Source organism: Balaenoptera borealis, assembly GCF_965194805.1.
Source record: "Balaenoptera borealis genome assembly, chromosome: 2".
NCBI lineage: Eukaryota > Metazoa > Chordata > Mammalia > Artiodactyla > Balaenopteridae > Balaenoptera > Balaenoptera borealis.
Window position 1 is genome coordinate 179,539,811 of NC_138867.1, and position 18,684 is coordinate 179,558,494.

Genomic DNA, 18,684 nt, shown 5'->3' on the forward strand with positions numbered 1-18,684 from the left:
AAGTGAATCCTTCCCCTATCCAACTTTCAGATGAAACCATAGTCCTCCTGGCCATCCCCCTAATTGCAGCCTCAAGAGAGATCCCAGGCAAAGGATCCACTAAGTCATGGCTAGATTCCTGACCTGCAAAAACCTGGGATAACAAATGTGTGTTGTCTTAATCCATTCAGTTTGTGGCAATTTGTTATATAGTAACAGATAACTTCTATGTAGGGGAGCCAGAGGTGAAACAAACAAATCAATGAACAATTTGGAGATAGATCACAGAGTGATACAAGATATCCCAAGGGGCCCAAGAAGAAGCTTGAAATCCAAGCCAACTGGGGCTTCCTTGGAGGTCCAGTGGGTAAGACTCTGTGCTCCCAATGCAGGGGACCCGTGTTCGATCCTTGGTTGGGGAACTAGATCCTGCATGCATGCTGCAACTAAGAGTCTGCATGCTGCAATTAAAAGATCCAGCACGCTGCAACTAAGACCCAACACAGGGGCTTCCCTGGTGGCGTGGTGTTTAAGAATATGCCTGCTAATGCAAGGGACATGGGTTCGAGTCCTGATCCAGGAAGATCCCACATGCCACGGAACAACAAAGCCCATGTGCCACGACTACTGAGCCTGCATGCCACAACTACTGAAACCTGCACGCCTAGAGCCTGTGCTCCACAACAAGATAAGCCACCGAAATGAGAAGCCCGCGCACCACAATGAAGAGTAGCCCCTGCTCACCGCAACTGGAGAAAGCCTGTATGCAGCAATGAAGACCTAACAGAGCCAAAAATAAAATAAATAAATTTATATTAAATAAAAGACCCAGCGCAGACTAAATAAACAAACAAAAAACAAACAAACAAAAAAACTGAGCAGACTAAATATCATACAAGACACTAGAAAGGAAAGTAATTAAAGATCTAGTACCTAAAACAACATCAGAACAAGATTGTTTTATAGCCTCACCCTTGTCTCCCTATACCCTAGCTTGTGGCCATTTGGTGTTTATAACCACTTTGGGCTTTCACTTTTGACCTATTGGATCTTGGGTGGTTTCTCACTCAGTTCTGGTCTCAGTGTCTCCCCCTGACTTTGCTGCCCTCTGCAGCCTCAGGCTGGCTGCAATCCTGGAGAAACTGGACAATCAGTCCATCCCTGGTTCTCTTCCTTTCTTGTCCTTCCAACAGCAGAAGGGGATTTGGATTGCAAAAGTTCATAAATGACAGGCAAATTGCAAGGTCAGGCAAAAGAAGAGGAAAGAGATGGAGCAAGAGCCGGCTGGGAGGAAGGAGGAGACCCAGCAGGTGAAGCCATCAGGGGAGTCCCAGGAAAGTGGGGTTCAAGCAGGAAGGAGGGAGTGGCCACCTTTATCAAGGGTGAGGCCAAGACAAAAATGGGTCTGCTGATGTTCTCAAAGGAAAAGTAGATACTGCCATTGGTGGTTTTGGGAGGGGTGAAGGCAGGAGTGAGAACAGCCCTTTTCTAAGAAATGTGGTGACACCTAGAGGTTTTTCCCCAAAGATGGAAGAAGCGTGCCTCTGTTCCTGGAAGTCTTCCTGTTCCAAGACGTGAGGCACAACTCATCCACATCACCAGGAATGGAGCCTTCGAGGCTGGAGCAACAGCTGACCCAGGACCCTTTACTGCAGGGCAGAATGTGTGATGGGGCACGCCTTCCTTCCTGGGGCTCTGGAGGGCAGCAGTGCCCAGGAGGGTCTAAGGCTCAAGGTGAGGAAATGAGCAAACCTGGAGGATTGTGAAGTCACTCTCAAGAACAGGTAAAATATTGAGAGAAGTAGGAAGGGCAGCATGCCAGACAGAGGGACCAGCTAATGCAAAGGCAAGGAGGCAGGAAGGTATCTGTTCTGTAAACCTGTGCTGAAGCCTCCTTGACCACTGGGTGGTGCTGTCCAACCTGGCGAGAAACACAGTAGGCTGTGCGTTCCCTGATTCCTGCCCACAGCCCACAGTGGTCTCCTCCTGGTCTGTATGTTAGCTGAGGTTCTGGAATTCTGGTGCTGGCAGGTTTCTGTGAGGCCAGCCCAGCCTGGGTCCCATTTCAATGACACCTCTAAAGCAGCAGGTGGCACTTGTCTGAGAATCAGGGAGGAAGGTGGGGTATAACCTGGGGCAGATCTTTGGGGAAATCGTTCTGCTGTCAGATCAAAGCTTATAAGGTATGACAGAGTCTGTGCAGCTCAACTGGTTTGGGGAGGGGCTCCACGTGGGTAGGCAAGGAAGACTTCCTGGGGGAGGTGGCATTAAAAGATGATGCGATTTGTCAGTGGAAGAGAGATGAGAATCCAGGCGGGAATGTAGGACAGGGCAGCTACATACGTCTGTGTGGTACAGAAGATGAACTAGGCAATGGAGTGAGACAGTATTTCCTCACTCATGTCATCTGCTTACTAGACATTTGTTGAGATCTGATGAGCTTCCCGGTTGGTAAGGGTGGCGCACACCAGTTCCACGGGGACAGAAGCACCTCCACGCAGGACCCTTCTGGACCTTGCCTTATGTACTTTATCTGGTTGCTCATCTGTCTCCTTTATAATATCCTTTATAACAAACCAGTAAATGTTTTGGTAAGTAAATGTTTCCCTGAGATTTGTGCGTTCTAACAAATTATCAGACTTGAGGAGGGAGTCGTGGGAAACCCTGATTTGTAGTGGGTGGGTCAGAAGTATGCATGGCCTAGATCTACACTTCGTGTCTGAAGTTGAGGAGAGTTTTGTGGGACTGACCCCTTAACCTGTGGGATCTGTTAAAAACAAGACAACAGAGCCAAAATGGAGTCACTTATAGTGAGCCTCACATCACCAAACTCAGTCTTAATGACAGAGCTCTCTCAGAAATGGAATCTTAAACCAGCCAATAAGGAATCGTCTGATAGACCCCTGCCATCCCCTACAGGAAAATAATCTTACAATGACCCACCCACTTTTTTGCCGGTACGACTTCCTTGATCCTGCTCCCTTCTGCCTATAAAACCTCTAGCTTGGGACTTCCCTGGCGGTCCAGTGGTTAAGAGACTGCGCTTCCATTGCAGGGGGCATGGGTTCGATCCCTGGTTGGGGAGCTAAGATCCCGCATGCCGCGCGGTGCGGCCCAAAAATAGAAAATAAAAACCAAAAAAACCCCAAACCAAAAAACCTCTAGCCTTGTACAGCCCTTCAGGGCTCCTTTCTATCTGCTAGACTGGATGCTGCCCAATTCATGAATCATTGAATAAAGCCAATAAGATCTTTAACGTGTACACAGTTGCTTTTTTTTTTTTTTTTTTTTTTTAACAGATCTGTTGCTGTCTCCAGGTGGATAGTGTCAGGACTGCGTTCAATCTGTAGGACATCCAGTCGGAGTCGGGTGAGACTGGGAGAGTGGCTTGGTGATGTTGGAAAATACTCCAGAGCTTTCTGACGGTCACGTTCTGGGGGAAAGGTTACATGCTGAAGGACGAGTTGTTTGAGAGGAGATGCAACAGGGTGGTAGGAGAAAGGGTGTTTTCAGTTTGAGCGATCCGCACGTGCAAAGGTCAGGAAGTGAAAGAGAATGTGGCTTCCTAGAGGAACTGAAAGTTTTTCAGCAGGACTTTAGAGCCCCAGGAGGAAAAACGGGATGGCCGGTCCAGGATCCAATCACGATGTGTTGAACACCAGGCGGAGGGGTTTATAATGAACAGTAGTAGGAATAGCCCATCCAAGAGAGAGTATCTTGTTTCATCTTCCTGAGGGGTTGGTGTTCCAGCTCTGTTGATGTGTCTCTGGAGATGGGAAAGCCACCACCTCCCCAGATCTGCCTACAGCTGTGAGGCCATGAGAATGTCTCCTCAACTCCTGAGCCTCAGTTTTCCCCATATGTGAAATGGGAACACAGAGCGTCTTAGTCCTTTCAGGCTGCGATAACACAATGCCATAGATGGGAGGCTTAAACAACCAACATTTATTTCTCACAGTTCTGGAGGCTGGAAGTCTAAGATAAACATGTGGGGAGATTTGGTGTCTGGTGAGGACCCGCCTCCTGATTCACAGAAGACCATCTTCTGGCTGTGTCTTCACATGGCAGAAGGGGTGAGAGAGCTCTCTGTGGTCTCTTTTATAAAAGCACTAATGCCATTCACGAGCTAATCACTTCCCACATGCCCACTTCGGAATATCATCCCCTTAGGGATTAGGTTTCAATATAGGAATGTGGCGGAGTGGGATACAAACATCCAGTCGATGATACAAACCCACTTCACAGGGCTGTCATGAGAAAAGTTAGGTCTCTTGGCACCAAACAGATGCCCAATAAAAGTTCTTTCCCTCCTCCTTTCTTTCTTCTTTTTCTTCTTTTATTTTCTTGGCCGTGCTGGGCAGGTGGCATGTGGGATCTACTTCCCTGACCAGGGATCGAACCCTTGCCCCCTGCAGTGGAAGCACAGAGTCTTAACCTCTAGACCACCAAGGAAGTCCCCCTCCTCCTTTCTTTAAGGAACAAAAACCCCTCCGAAAGACCTTGAACATGCCGCACAGTTGGATCTCCCATGCTCTGTTCAACCATCCACCAGCACTGGTCACTCTGGTTGTGTCATTACTTTTCCATCAAGAATATACAAGGGAGGGACTTCCCTGGTGGTCCAGGGGTTAAGACTCCATGCTTCCACTGTAGGGGGCGTGGGTTCAATTCCTGGTCGGGGAATTAAGATCCCACAAGCTGCCCGGCGTGGCTAAAAAAACTTAAAAAAAAAAAAAAGAAGAATATACAAGTGATAATAACTCATTTATTATCATTGTTGGAGTGCCCACTACCTGCCAGGCAGTGTTCTTGACTTTGGGGATGTAGCAGTGAAGAAAATAGACTCAGTCTCCTCCCTCTGAACAGCTGGCTCCCAGCTGTTTTTATAAATAGTTTAGTGAAACTCAGCCCCACCCATTCACTGACATATTGTCCGGGTGCTTTCATGTTGCAGGGGCAGAGTGGAGGAGCTGTGTCAGAGACTGACTGACCCACAGGGCCGAAAAATACTTGCTATCTGTCCCTTTTCAGAAAACATTTGCCAATTCTTGGTCTAGAAGTTTACATTCAGGGTGAGACAGCTAGTAGACAGATAAAATTTTGAACCTGAATCTGGCTCGCTCTCTCTCTCTCTCTCTCTCTCTCGGACTTCCTAATTAAGAGAGGCAAAACTATCAATTCCCACCCCACACCCTCCTGGCTTTAGCACAAAGTAAGTGGTGAAGGAGTGCTGGCAGGATTTCCATTTCTGTTGAGAATGTAGAAGTCCCCCAAAGACCCTCCCTTCCATGGTGATAACTAGAAAAACCCATACTTTTCAACAGGACTAGTCAAGAGTGAATGCAAGGAAGCCTTGATGAGCCAGGTTTCAGACATAAAAATGAGCCCTTCAGGGACTTCCCTGGTGGTCCAGTGGTTAAGACTCTGAGCTTCCACTGCAGCGGGCACAGGTTCGATCCCTGGTCGGGGAACAAAGATCTCACATGCCAAGTGGCGTGGCCAAAAAATTAAAAAACAATTAAAAAAAAAAGAGCCCTTCACAGGTGAGCCAAGAGCAGCTTTAGCGTCCGTACCAGGGGGCAGGCAGACACCAGCTCTGGGTATGGATGGGCTTGCATAGATGGAGGGGTGTTTAGGGGACAGGGTAAATCATCCAGTTCTTAGATGACAAGAGTAAGCATTCCAAATGGTGGGTACCAGAGTGCTGGAGTCCAAACTTGGTGAGGAGAGCATCCTCGTGGAGGGATGGCTGGTATGGGATGATGTCAGAGCCCAAGTGAGGTAAGCAGGACAACAATATGGGGGTCTGTCTACCTGGAGGGAGAGGGTCAGTGTCCAAGTGCAGTGAGGAGGGCATCTACATAGCATAGGGCAGGGGTCCCCAACACCCGGTTCATGGCCCGTTAGGAACTAGGTTGCACAGCAGGAGGTGAGTGGCAGGCCAGTGAGAGAATCTTCATCTGCCGCTCCCCATTGCCTGCATTACCGCCTGAACCATCCCCCGACCCCCACCCCGGTCCATGGAAAAATCATCTTCCACAAAACTGGTCCCTGGTGCCAAAAAGGTTGGGGACCGCTGGCGTAGGGGATAGTGATGGGAAAATGAGATTGGCTATATGTAGGGGGATTGATGAAATAAATAAATCCTGCAGGGTAATGGGAACCAGGTTTCCCACCATCAGAAAAGAGGGTTACAAAGATGAATGGAGCGGGAGTTCCCTGGTGGCCTAGTGGTTAGGATTACAGGCTTTCACTGCCATGGCCAGGGTTCAGTCCCTGCTTGGGGAACTGAGATGCCGCAAGCTGTGTGGCCAAAAAAAAAAAAAAAAAAAAAAAAGCGAATGAAGGGAACGTTAGAATGAACCTTATTGTATTTAATTGGAGGTGTTGGTGTGAACTCATGGTTTTCAAAATATATAGAGAAATAAATGTGTGTGTGTGTCTGTGTGTGTTTTCTCATCTGCCTACTCAGAAGTCCTGGGATAAGTGACACCCCAATAATAATGAGCATACTTAATACTCAGGTCTTGGTTTCTGAATGCCATTCTCCACTTAAAAGCAACCAGGGCTCTTTGGAAAAATGGTTGATACCAGGGTTCAGACAAGGAAAGTCTGCTCAGCAAAAAACTGATAGGCACATGTCAAAAGGACACAGAAGCCAGCATGAAAGGCTTCCACTGGCCAAATCAAAGAAAATTTAAGCATCAAAAAACAGAAAGGAAAAAAGGAATGTCAGCAAAAATGGCGAGTAAAATTTGCCTTTCCATAAAAACAATGAAAAAACCGCAGAATTTGTCAGAATCAACACTTTTAGAACTCTGGCAATCAACCAGAAGCTTACAGTAATTCAGGGAGTATTTAGTCAAGACTGAATCTCAGTAAAGAACAATGAGCTTGGTGGAATTTTAACGTACCCTAGTCCCATTGCCCACTCTCCAACTCAGAAATAGCCTTACAGACTCACAGACATAGAGAACTGACTTGTGGTTGCCAAGGGGTGGGGGTCGGGGGTAATGGATTGGGAATTTGGGACTAGTAGATGCAAAGTATTATATAGAGAATGGATAAACAACAAAGTCCTACTGTACAGCACAGGGAACTATATTCAATATCCTGTGATAAACCATAATGGAAAAGAATATGAAAAAGAATGTATATATATGTATAATTGAATCACTTTGCTGTACAGTAGAAATTAACACAACATTGTAAATCAACTATACTTCAATAAAATAAATTAAAAAAAAAGAAATAGCCTTGGGACTTCCCTGGTGGCACAGTGGTAAAGAATCCGCCTGCCAGTGCAGGGGACACAGGTTCGAGCCCTGGTCCGGGAAGATCTCACATGCCGCAGAGCAACTAAGCCCATGTGTCACAACTACTGAGCCTGTGGTCTAGAGCTCTTGAGCCACAACTACTGAGCCCAGGTGCGTTGACTACTGAAGCCCGCGTGCCTAGAGCCCGTGCTCTGCAACAAGAGAAGCCACCACAATGAGAAGCCCTCGCACCGCAGTGAAGAGTGGCTCCCACTCACCGCAACTAGAGAAAGCCCGTGCACAGTAACGAAGACCCAACGCAGCCAGAAAGGAAGGAAGAAAGAAAGAAAGGAAGAAGGAAAGAAGAAAGAAAGAAAAGAAAAATATTAAAAAAAAAAGAAATAGCCTTAAAAAATAACAGCCCACATTCCTGGTACTGAAGAAGAACAGAGTTCTTCTTCTTACAGAAGGAGAACTTACAAAGTTCTCCTTCTTTGTAAGGAGCTCTTACAAAGCCTCATTCCCAAGGAAGAGTAATTATCTGATCTGTCTAGTGGTTCCCCAGAAGACCACACTGAAACAGCTTGTCTTTAATTGACCTCACTTGAACTTGCCCAATGCTAAAAACCTCTCCGCAGGGAGCACCTGTCAAATGCTTTAACAACACAGCTGCCTGAGGTGATGGATAACAGTTGGGGGTAAATAATAGCTTAACCAAAAAGTCTTAAAAGGAAACGTTAAGGAATGAGATGTCCCTAGGGACTTTGACAAGTTCCAACATACCCTGGGAATCTGGAAGGCCACATGCATGTGGAGGGCTGTGTGCATACCCAGGAGGGATCTGAAAAGGTGCTAAGCTCTTAATTCTGGCAGACTTTGAGGCTCTGAGAAAGCAGGAAGGGGAGGCGAAGGCAGAGTTGTAATCTTCCTGGCTGAGTGTTGAAGTTGTGTCTAAACACACAGAGATCTTGGGTGAAGACTGGGGGACTTTTAGTTTCAGATTTTCAAGGAAGTCTGTTCAATCACTAGCTAAGCACCAAGCTAAGTAGAGATTTTAGTAACCGTACATGACAGAGATTAGAGACTTTGCAGAATTAGTTCAGAAAAGTCATTAAATAAACAAAAAAACAACTACTATGGAAAAACAGCAATGGTAACAAACCTTCAGGAGGAGGTAGAATCTAATTTCCATAGTTGCCATATTATATTACAAGGCATACCTGAGAGATATTTTGGGTTTGGTTCCAGACTAGCACAATAAAGCAAATATTGAAATAAAGCAAGCCACATAAATTTTTTGGTTTCCCAGTGCATATAAAAGTTATGTTTACACTATATTGTAGTCTATTAAGTGTGCAATAGCATTATGTCTAAAAGAACACTGTACATACCTTAATTAAAAATACTTTATTGCTAAAAATTACTAATCATCATCTGACAACTTAGAGCTGCCAAAAACCTTCAATTGTAAAAAAATGCATTATCGCAAAGCCTAATAAAGTGAAGCACCATAAAATGAGTCATGCTTGCATTTGAAATGTCCAGTTTTCAACAAAAAATTATGAGAAATACAAAGAAACAAGAAAATATTACCCACACACATGAAAAAAGTGGATAGAAACTGTCCCTGAGAAAGTCCAGATATTGGTTACTAGACAAAGACTTCAAATCAGCTGTTTTTAAAGTGATCAATGAGCAAAAGTAAGTCATATTTAATAAACTAGAGAAGTATGAGAATAATATATCACTAACTAGAGAATATCAATAAAGAGATAGAAATTATAAAAAGGAACAATGTAGACCATTCTGGGGTTAAAAAGTACAGGGACTTCCCTTGTGGCACACTGGTTAAGAATCCACCTGCCAATGCAGGGGACACAGGTTCGAGCCCTGGTCTGGGAAGATCCCACATACCACAGAGCAACTAAGCCCGTGCACCACAACTACTGAGCCTGCGTGCCACAACTACCAAAGCCCGTGTGCCTAGAGCCTGAGCTCTGAAACAAGAGAAGCCACCTCAATGAGAAGCCCGCGCACCACAAGGAAGGGTAGCCCCCGCTCGCTGCAACTAGAGAAAGCCCACGTACAGCAATGAAGACCCAATGCAGTCAAAAATAAATAAATAAATAAATAAATAAATAAATAAATAAATAAATTAAAAAAAGTACGATAATTGAAATGAAAATTTTACTAGAGGGCAAATTGCTATTGATTTGAGTAGGTAGAAGGAAGTATCAGCAAAAAATGAAAATGGATCCATTGAGATTATCCAGTCTGAGGAAGAGAAAATTAACAGAGCATCAGAGACATGTGGAACACCAGCAAGTATACCAACATATGCATAATGGGAGTGTCAGAAGGAGAATAAGGACAGAAAGGGACAGAAAGAATGTTTGAAGAAATAACAGTTGAAAACATCCAACATTTGATGAAATTGTTAGGTTACATATGCAGAAGCTAAATGAACTCCAAGGAGGATAAATGCAAAGAGATCCACACTTAGACACATAATAATCAAACTGTTCAAAGACAAAGAGAATCTTGAACACAACAAGAGAAAAATGTCTCACTTTGTACAAGTGATCCTCAATTAGATTAACAGCTGTGGATCATCAGAAACTGTGGAGGCCAGAAGGCAGTGGGAAGACATATATGAAATGCTGAAAGAAAAAACCTGTCAATCAAAGATTCTATATCCAGTAAAACTACTTTATTCAACCATAGACAGGAATACAGTACTGATAAATGTCACATCATGCATGAGCCTTGAAAATATTATGTTAAGCAAAAGAAGCCAGACACAAAAGGGTGTTGTATGATTCCATATATATGAAATAGGTAAATCCAGAATAGGTAAATCCATAGAGACAGAAAGTAGATTAGTGGTTTCTGGCTCTGGGGGGAGGTGGAAATGGGGAGTGACTGCTTAATGGGTATGGGGTTTCCTTTTGGGGTGATGAAAATGTTCTGGAACTAGATATTGGTGATGGTTGCACAAAATTCGCAACATTATGAATGTACTAAATGCTACTGAACTGTATGGTTCGGATGGTAAAATCTATGTTACATGTATTTTCCCACAATAAAAGAAATGAAAGGAGTATTTCAGGATGAAATGAAAGAACACTAGACAGTAACTCAAATCCACATGAAGAAATAAAAACACCAACAAAGGTAACTACACAGGTAAATATAAAAGACAGTATACATGTATTTTTGGTTTGCAACTCCTTTTTTTCCTCCATCGGATTTAAAAGACAACTGTTTAATGCAATTATTAGAAATCTAAGTCGATGGGCACATGTGTATAAAGATGTAATTTGTGATAATAGCTGCACAAAAGGAGGCAGAAATTGAACTAAATAGGAGCAAAGTTTTGTATATTATTAAAATTAAGTGGCTATTACTCTGAACTAGATTGTTATAAATTAACAATGTTAATAGTAAGCCCCAGGGCAACCACTAAGAAAATAAGTCAAAAATATATAGTAATAGAAAATATCTATTTAATAGAAAACCCTAAAGACTCCACACAAAAACTACTAGAACTGATAAACATATTCAGCAAGATAGCAGGATACAAGATTAACATACAGAAATCTGTTGTATTTCTTTACACTAACAATGAAATATCAAAAAGGAAAAGTTAAAAAAAATCTCTTTTTAAACTGCAACAACAACAACAACAAAATAAAATGAAGTTCTTAGGAATTAACCTGACCAAGGAAGTGAAAGACTTATAAGCTGAGAACTATAAAACATTGAAAAAGGAAACTGAAAATGATTCAAAGAGATAGAAAGATATCCCATGCTCTTGGACTGGAAGAAATAATATTGATTAAAATGGCCATACTACCCAAAGCAACCTACAGATTTAATGTGATCCCTCTTATACTACCCATGACATTTTCCACAGGACTAGTAGAAATAATCCTAACATTTATATGAAACCTTAAAAAAACCAGAATTGCCAAAGCAATCTTGAGGAAAAAGAACAAAGCTGGAGGCATAACCCTTCCAGACTTCAGACAATACTACAAAGCTACAGTAATCAAACAGCATGGTATTGGCACAGAAACAGACAAAAGGATCAATGGAACAGAATAGAGATCCCAGAAACAAACCCACACACCTACGGTCAATTACTGTTCAACAAAGGAGGCAAGAATATACAGTGAAGAAAAGACAGTCTCTTCAGCAAGTGGTGTTGGGAAAGCTGGACAGCCACATGTAAATCAATGAAGTTAGAACACACCCTCACACCCTACACAAAAATAAACTCAAAATGGTTTAAAAACTTAAATATAAGACATGACACCATAAAACTCCTAGAAGAGAGCATAGGCAAAACATTCTCTGACATAAATTGTACCAATGTTTCCTTAGGTCAGTCTACCAAGGCAAAAGAAATAAAAGCAAAAATAAACAAATGGGACCTAATCAAACTTATAAACTTTTGCACAGCTAAGGAAACCATAAACAAAACGAAAATACAACTTACAACTAGGGAGAAAATATTTGTAAATGATACGACCAACAAGGGCTTAAGTTCCAAAATATACAAACAGCTCATACAACTCAACAATAACAACAACAAAACAATCCAATCAAAAAATGGGCAGAAGTGCTCGCTTTGGCAGCACATATACTAAAATTGGGACGATACAGAGAAGATTAGCATGGCCACTGCGCAAGGATGGCACACAGATTCGTGAAGCGTTCTATATTTTTGAGTTATTTGTAGTGAGGTGGATGGACCTAGAGTCTGTCATACAGAGTGAAGTAAGTCAGAAAGAGAAAAACAAATGCTGTATGCTAACGCATATATATGGAATCTAAAAAAAAAAAAAAAAAGGTACTGATGAACCTAGTTGCAGGGCAGGAATAAAGATGTAGACATAGAGAATGGACTTGAGGACACAGGGTGGGAGGAGGAAGCTGGGGCGAAGTGAGAGTAGCATCGACATATATACACTACTGAATGTAAAATATTTAGCTAGTTGGAAGCAGCAGCATAGCACAGGGAGATCAGCTCGGTGTTTGCGATAACCGAGAGGGGTGGGATAGGGAGGATGAGAGGGAGGCTCAAGAGGGAGGGAATATGGGGACATATGTATGCATATGGCTGATTCACTTTGATGTACAACAGAAACTAACACAGTATTGTGAAGCAATTATACTCCAATAAAGATCTATTTTTTAAAAAAACTGGTTAAATAAAAGGACAAGAGAATAAAAAAAATGGACAGAAGAACTAAATAGACATTCCTCCAAAGAAGACGCACAGATGGCCAATAGGGACATGAAAATATGCTCAACATTGCTAATTATTAGAGAAATGCAAATCAAAACTACAATGAGGTACCACCTCACACTGGTCAGAATAGCCACCATTAAAAATTTACAGGGGACCTCCTTGGTGGTCCAGTGGGTAAGACTCTGAGCTCCCAATGCAGGGGGCCCGGGTTCAGTCTCTGGTCGGGGAACTGATCCTGCAATACATGTTGCAATGAAGATCCCACATGCTGCAACTAAGATGTGGTGCAGCCAAAATAAATAAATTAAATAAATAAATAAATAATTTAAAAAATAAATTTAAAAAGTTACAAATAATAAATGCTGGAGGGCTTCCCTGGTGGTGCAGTGGTTAGGAATCTGCCTACCAATGCAGGGGACATGGGTTTGAGCCCTGGTCAGGGAAGATCCCTCATGCCGTGGAGCAACTAAGCCCATGCCACAACTACTGAAGCCTGAGCATCCTAGAGCCCGTGCTCTGCAACAAGAGAAGCCACCACAATGAGAAGCCTGTGCACGGCAACAAAGAGTAGCCCCTGCTCGCCGCAACTAGAGAATGCCTGTGTGCAGCAACAAAAACCCAACGCAGCCAAAAATAAATAAATAAATAAAAAATGCTGGAGAGGGTGAACTATTATATAAAAAACTACTATATATAAAATAGATAAACAACAACGATTTACTGTATAGCACAGGGAAGTACATTCAATATCTTGTAATAAACTATAATGGAAAAGAATATGAGAAAAGAATATATACGCACTGAATCACTTTGATGTACACCAGAAACTAATACAACATTGTAAATCACTATACTTCAATTTAAAAAAAAAGAAGAAAGTGTCTATTTAACATGAAAAAAGTAGTAACGAAGGAACTGAGGAATGAAAAAGAAATAAGACATATGAAAAACAAATAGCAAAATGGCAGATAGAAAACCTACCTTATCAGTAATTACATTAAATATAAAAGAGTTAAATTCTCCAATTAAAAGGTAGAGATTGACAGAATGAATAAAAAAGATGATCCAATTACATGCTGTCTACAAGAGACTCACTTTATTTATTTTTTAAAATAAGTTTATTTGTTCTATTTATTTATTTTTAGTTACGTTGGGTCTTCGTTGTTGCACACAGGTTTTCTCTAGTTGTGGTGAGAGGGGCCACTCTTTGTTGCAGTGCACAGGCTTCTCATTGCTGTGGCTTCTCTTGTTGCAGAGCATGGGCTCTAGGCACATGGGCTCCAGTAGTTGTGGCACACAGGCTTAGTTGCGGCATATGGCATCTTCCCGGACCAGGGCTTGAACCCGTGTCCCCTGCATTGGCAGGCGGATTCTTAACCACTGCGCCACCAGGGAAGCCCCAAGAGACTCACTTTAGATTGTAACATACACCCAGTTGCATCAGATAGGAGACCAGGGTCCATACAGAAATAAATTGGAAGCTCAATACACAAAGTTTCAAAGTGACTCTCTACAAAATACTTAGTAACTACAAAGGGGAAAAAAGTAACTGCTTTGTGTAGTGGTTAAGCAGGGACTCATGGGTCAACTCCCAGCCCCACTGCTTTTGAGCTATGTGACCTCAGGCAGTTGCTTGCTCTCTCTGTTTCTCAGTTTCCTCATCTGTAAAGCAGAATAATAACTACCTTCCTCATAGGGCTATTGTGAGAACTGTTAGACCATTAGGAACACACCTGTGGTTAGCAAATCCAGGCTTATTACTTGCTACAGTGAGGGAGAACACACACCGGGGGAACAGTGGGCACATGCTTAAGTGTTGTTATTACTGAGTATTCATCATTAGAATAGGCAATTTATACCCATTACTAGTGCACTGTATTAAACCTTACAATTACAGTGTGAGGCAGGGTAATTGTCCCTTTTCACAGTTGAGGAAACTGAGGCTCTGAGAATGTGAGGCTGAAGGTCCCAGGACTGGATAGGGGTTGGAACAGTGCCTTCTGGCACCAAAGTTGACTGCACAGCTTCTGCCCGATCCTAACTGACCTCTCAGTTGTGTCAGGCGCTTTATCCCTCCCCGGATTTTTCTGAGAGGAAGTGTTATCCCCATCCTGTTCCTCATTCTTCCTGAGTTGAGAAAGAACAGATCTGAGGAAGGGCTACAGAGGGGAATACGTGGGGTTATAAAAACCATAGTCCAGAGAGGAGTTAGAAAGAGGGGCAGAGAGGAAAGGAGGATGGCAGAGATGTGTAACCCCAAGGAGCCGGGTGGCTCCGGTGAGGCTGGACCCCCAGTCTGGGGTGATGGTGGGATGACAGGGCCCCAGTGTCCTGAGGGTGCTGGGGTCTGGCCTTCAGCTTGCAGGGAAGGGGGAGGGTCTGGTCTCCAGCTTGCAGTTCTGAGAGAGGGCTCAGCAGGCTTCCAAGTTCAACTGCATGTGCTCTGTCCTATTCAGAGGAGGAGACATTTGGGGGCCAGAGATTGGCTGAGAGACACCCTGGACTCCTACGCAGTTTGAGGAGCTCACCAGGTACCAGAATGGCTGGTTCAGGAGCAGGCAGCTGGGAAAGGGGGCGGTTAGGGGGCGGGGTGGGACAGGGTCTGCCCCTGAGCCCCAAGCTCTGCCCATCTGCTGGTCCTGCAGGGTGTCTGGCCCGGAACCCTCTGCTTCCCCTACTGCTCTTCATCTCACTGGGTTTCTTCATGCTGCAGCTGACCACCCTGGTTCAAGGTGAGTCAGCATCTGGGGGTTTGGAGTCCTGGGTCCCTTTGGGTTTTCTCTCTGGGATGGTCTTTGCCCTTTTCCACATTCCCCAGACCTACTAGGGCTGGGGCGTTTGGGCTCCGTGTCACCTTCTGTGTGACCATGGGCCAGTTACTCCCCCTCTCTGATCCTGCTTCCTCACGTGAAATGCAGTGCATCCTCCCCTGTGGGGAGCTTAGTTTCCCTGAGACCTTGAAACTGGACTTGGCACCGGGTCAGGTATAGAGTCGGCGCTCATAAAGGGGGAATTCTCTGCTCTGTTGTAGTTTCCAGGATCCAAGTCCTGCAGAGAGATTTGGGGGACCACCACGAGGAGAACAACAGCCTGGATGAGGGGCTGGACGCCGGGTTCCAGAGTCAGAGAGGGGATGGGGCTCCGAGGGAGCATGACCTTGGACCAGCCATCACCACCAGGGGTGAAGGAGAGAGGGCAGGAGTTGGGGAGGGGATTGGAGCCCTGCAAGAGGTCCTGGGGGCTGGCAATGTTGGGCAAGTCACTCTAAGCCTCAGTTTTTTCGTTTGTGTCATGGGCTCTTCAGGTCCCTGTGAGATCCATACATAATGTTGTCATGGGGCCCTCTCTGCACCAAGCACACAGTAGGTGCTTAATAATTGAGGTCCTCTCCCTCCAGCTGATGTTGCACAGGGGCAGATGCAATCAAACCTGGAGGAGATCCTGCAGCACCTGACCTGGATGAATGCCACCCTGGGTAAGGGTCCCATGCCAAGGTCAAGAGGAAGTCACAGGATTGCGGGTGGGGCTGGGACCCACCTTCTATGGCTGCCACGCTGAGGAGGGCAGGACAGAGCCGGGATCTTTCTCATGGATTTCTTGGGGACTGAGCTGACAGCTGAACACAGTGGCTGGCCCTAGGTTCCCAAGATCTGACGCAGGTGTCTGGGGCCTAGGAGCCAAGTGACTTCTCTGTCCCAACCCCATTCCTCCTTCCCAGCTGGCCTGTGCCGTCCCTGTCCTTGGAACTGGGGACTCTTCCAGGGAAGCTGCTACTTATTCTCCTGGACCCAGAGTGACTGGAAATCTGCTGTCTCTGCCTGTCAGGACATTGGGGCCCAGCTGGTGATCATCAAGAGTCCTGAGGAGCAGGTGGGCTGGGCAAGGTTCCCCTTGGGGCTGGGCCAAATGACTGGTCAACAGAGAGCTTTCTGCTGCACTCCTCTGCCCTCTGAGAGATGGAGGTCCACGGGGTAGATGGGGGTGAGAGGTGAGAGGCAGTCAGGGAAGACTTCCTGGAGGAGGAACCATAATGGACTCTGGAAGGTCAAGTGAGAGAAGAACATGTTTGAGAGGAGCCCATGTCTGGACAGAAAAGGAATTCAGAGTACCCTTGAGACCACACATAATGTATGTCAACTGAGACACAAGTTAACACATATCCACACATGTATGTATATTAACACACATCCACAGCCTCCATGCACATGTGAACACATACCACTGGAGTAGGGGCTATAGGCTAGACTGTGAAAGGAACTTCCATGGGAGGCAGGGGACCATGGGAAAGTGGGCAAACATGGGACGCGTGGCGTTCAGGGATCTTCCTCCTGATACCCCTCTCCCCACCCCCACTCCCAGAAATTCCTGAAGATTTGGTATGTCAGATATAATAAACCCACCTGGATTGGCCTCAGTGACCACCACAATGAGGGTTCCTGGAAATGGGTGGACAACAGCCCCCTCCAACTCAGGTGACCTCCCAGTGACAATGGCCCGAGGGTGTGGGCAGGGACGCCCCTCCTTCAAAGCAGGGTTGCTCAGACTCTGGGACTGGAAAGTATCACCTGAGGCGCTTGGTGAAGATGCAGAGTCCTGCCTTCATTCTGGGGGTGGGAGTGGTGGTGGTGGGGACCTCGGATCCTATAAGTCTGGGTAAGGGCCCAAGAATCTGCATTTTAACTTTGCCAGAGCTGATGCTAATGGAGGTGGATTCCAACCCTAACCCACATTTCCAAAACCCTGCCTCCAAACTCCTCACCACCCTCTGGCTGGTACTTGGCAATTTGCCGCCAAAGCCCAGGGACCAGCTCTTCCAAAGGGGGGCCTGGGGGTGGGCTCTGGGTGGAGTAGGGGGCTCAGAGCTCTCATGGGGTTCACAGCTTCTGGAAAAAAGGGGAACCCAACAACCACGAAGATGAGGACTGTGTGGAATTGTACAACGATGGCTGGAATGATGGCAAATGTAGCACACAAAACTCCTGGATCTGTGAGAAGCCCTCGGCTCCCTGCCCAGCCCTCTGAGGGTCACTGCCTCCCCCCCCGACCCCACCCTGTCTTGGTTGGCAGAGATCAGGCGACTGAGACATGCGGTCTGCTGGTTGCTCTCAGGCCCCACCCGTTTCTGTTTTTCCCTTTGGTGAATTCCCATCCCCCTCCTGTACAGAGGTCTTTGACATCCTGAGGGAGATTCTGAGACCCCCTTATCATCTAAGACCCATCCCACCATAGGCTATAGACCATCTTTTTTCATCTATTGATGGTCTCAGCCCCCCCTCAGCCCCCCCATGACATCCCCTTAATAAAGTCATACATTGCATTATGTGTCCCACTGAACTTATTTTTATTCCTTTGCCACTGTTTCAGTTACTATAGTTTTGTTTTTTTCAGTTACTATAGTTTGATAATCTGTTTGATGTACACTAGGACATTGCCTTTTTTCAATATGTTTTTCTCTACTACTGTGTATTTTATTTTCCAGATACAGTTTTGAATCAGTTTGTAATTTTGGTTGGGAATGTACATATATACATATATGTATACATATACAATACATATAGGTATGTATGTGTCTGTCTAGCTATCTATGTGTTCATTGATTCATGAACCAATTATTTATTCAGGTACTATATTTTTTCAAAACATATTTTATTGAAGTATAGTTGATTTACAATGTTGTGTTAGTTTCCAGCGTACAGGAAAGTGATTTTATACATATATATTTTTTATTCATATTCTTTTCCATTATGGTTTATTACAGGATATTGAATATAGTTCCCTGTGCTATACAGTAGGATTTTGTTTATCCATTCTATGTATAATAATTTGCATCTGCTAACCCCTAACTCCCAATCCATCCTCCCCCACCCTCCCTCTCCTATTTGGGTACTTTAAAAATGTCCTTCAGTAAAGTTTTATGATTTTCTTCATATAAATTTTTTTTCTAAATATTTATTTATTTATTTATTTGGCTGCGCTGGGTCTTAGCTGCAGCACGTGGGATCTAGTTCCCTGACCAGGGATCGAACCCGTGCCCCCTGAAGTGGAAGAAGGGAGCCCTAACCACTGGACCACCAGGGAATTCCCTCCCTCTTCCACATTTAAAAGACCCGGTGATTACATTGGGCCCACCTGAATAATGCAGTCTAATCTCACAATTTTCAGATCAGCTGATTAGGGGCCTCATTTCTACCT

The 18,684-nt window shown here is 44.7% G+C and overlaps 1 protein-coding gene across 2 annotated transcripts; it reads left to right on the forward strand.

Moving 5' to 3' along the window:
• The first annotated feature begins 5,913 nt into the window (after positions 1-5,913).
• On the forward strand, positions 5,914-17,809 carry CD209 (CD209 molecule). 2 transcript variants are annotated; one of them, XM_082383129.1, is made up of 8 exons: positions 5,921-14,769; positions 14,949-15,023; positions 15,138-15,224; positions 15,524-15,673; positions 15,890-15,967; positions 16,211-16,362; positions 16,852-16,964; positions 17,373-17,809. In XM_082383129.1, exons 1-8 carry the CDS (start codon positions 14,730-14,732, stop codon positions 17,512-17,514), a joined length of 837 nt encoding a protein of 278 aa, XP_082239255.1. In that variant the 5' UTR covers positions 5,921-14,729; the 3' UTR covers positions 17,515-17,809. The 2 variants fall into 2 exon arrangements, with proteins under 2 accessions (XP_082239256.1, XP_082239255.1); XM_082383130.1 differs by lacking the exon at positions 16,852-16,964 and having other exon boundaries at positions 5,914-14,769; positions 17,373-17,536.
• The last annotated feature ends 875 nt before the right edge of the window (positions 17,810-18,684 follow it).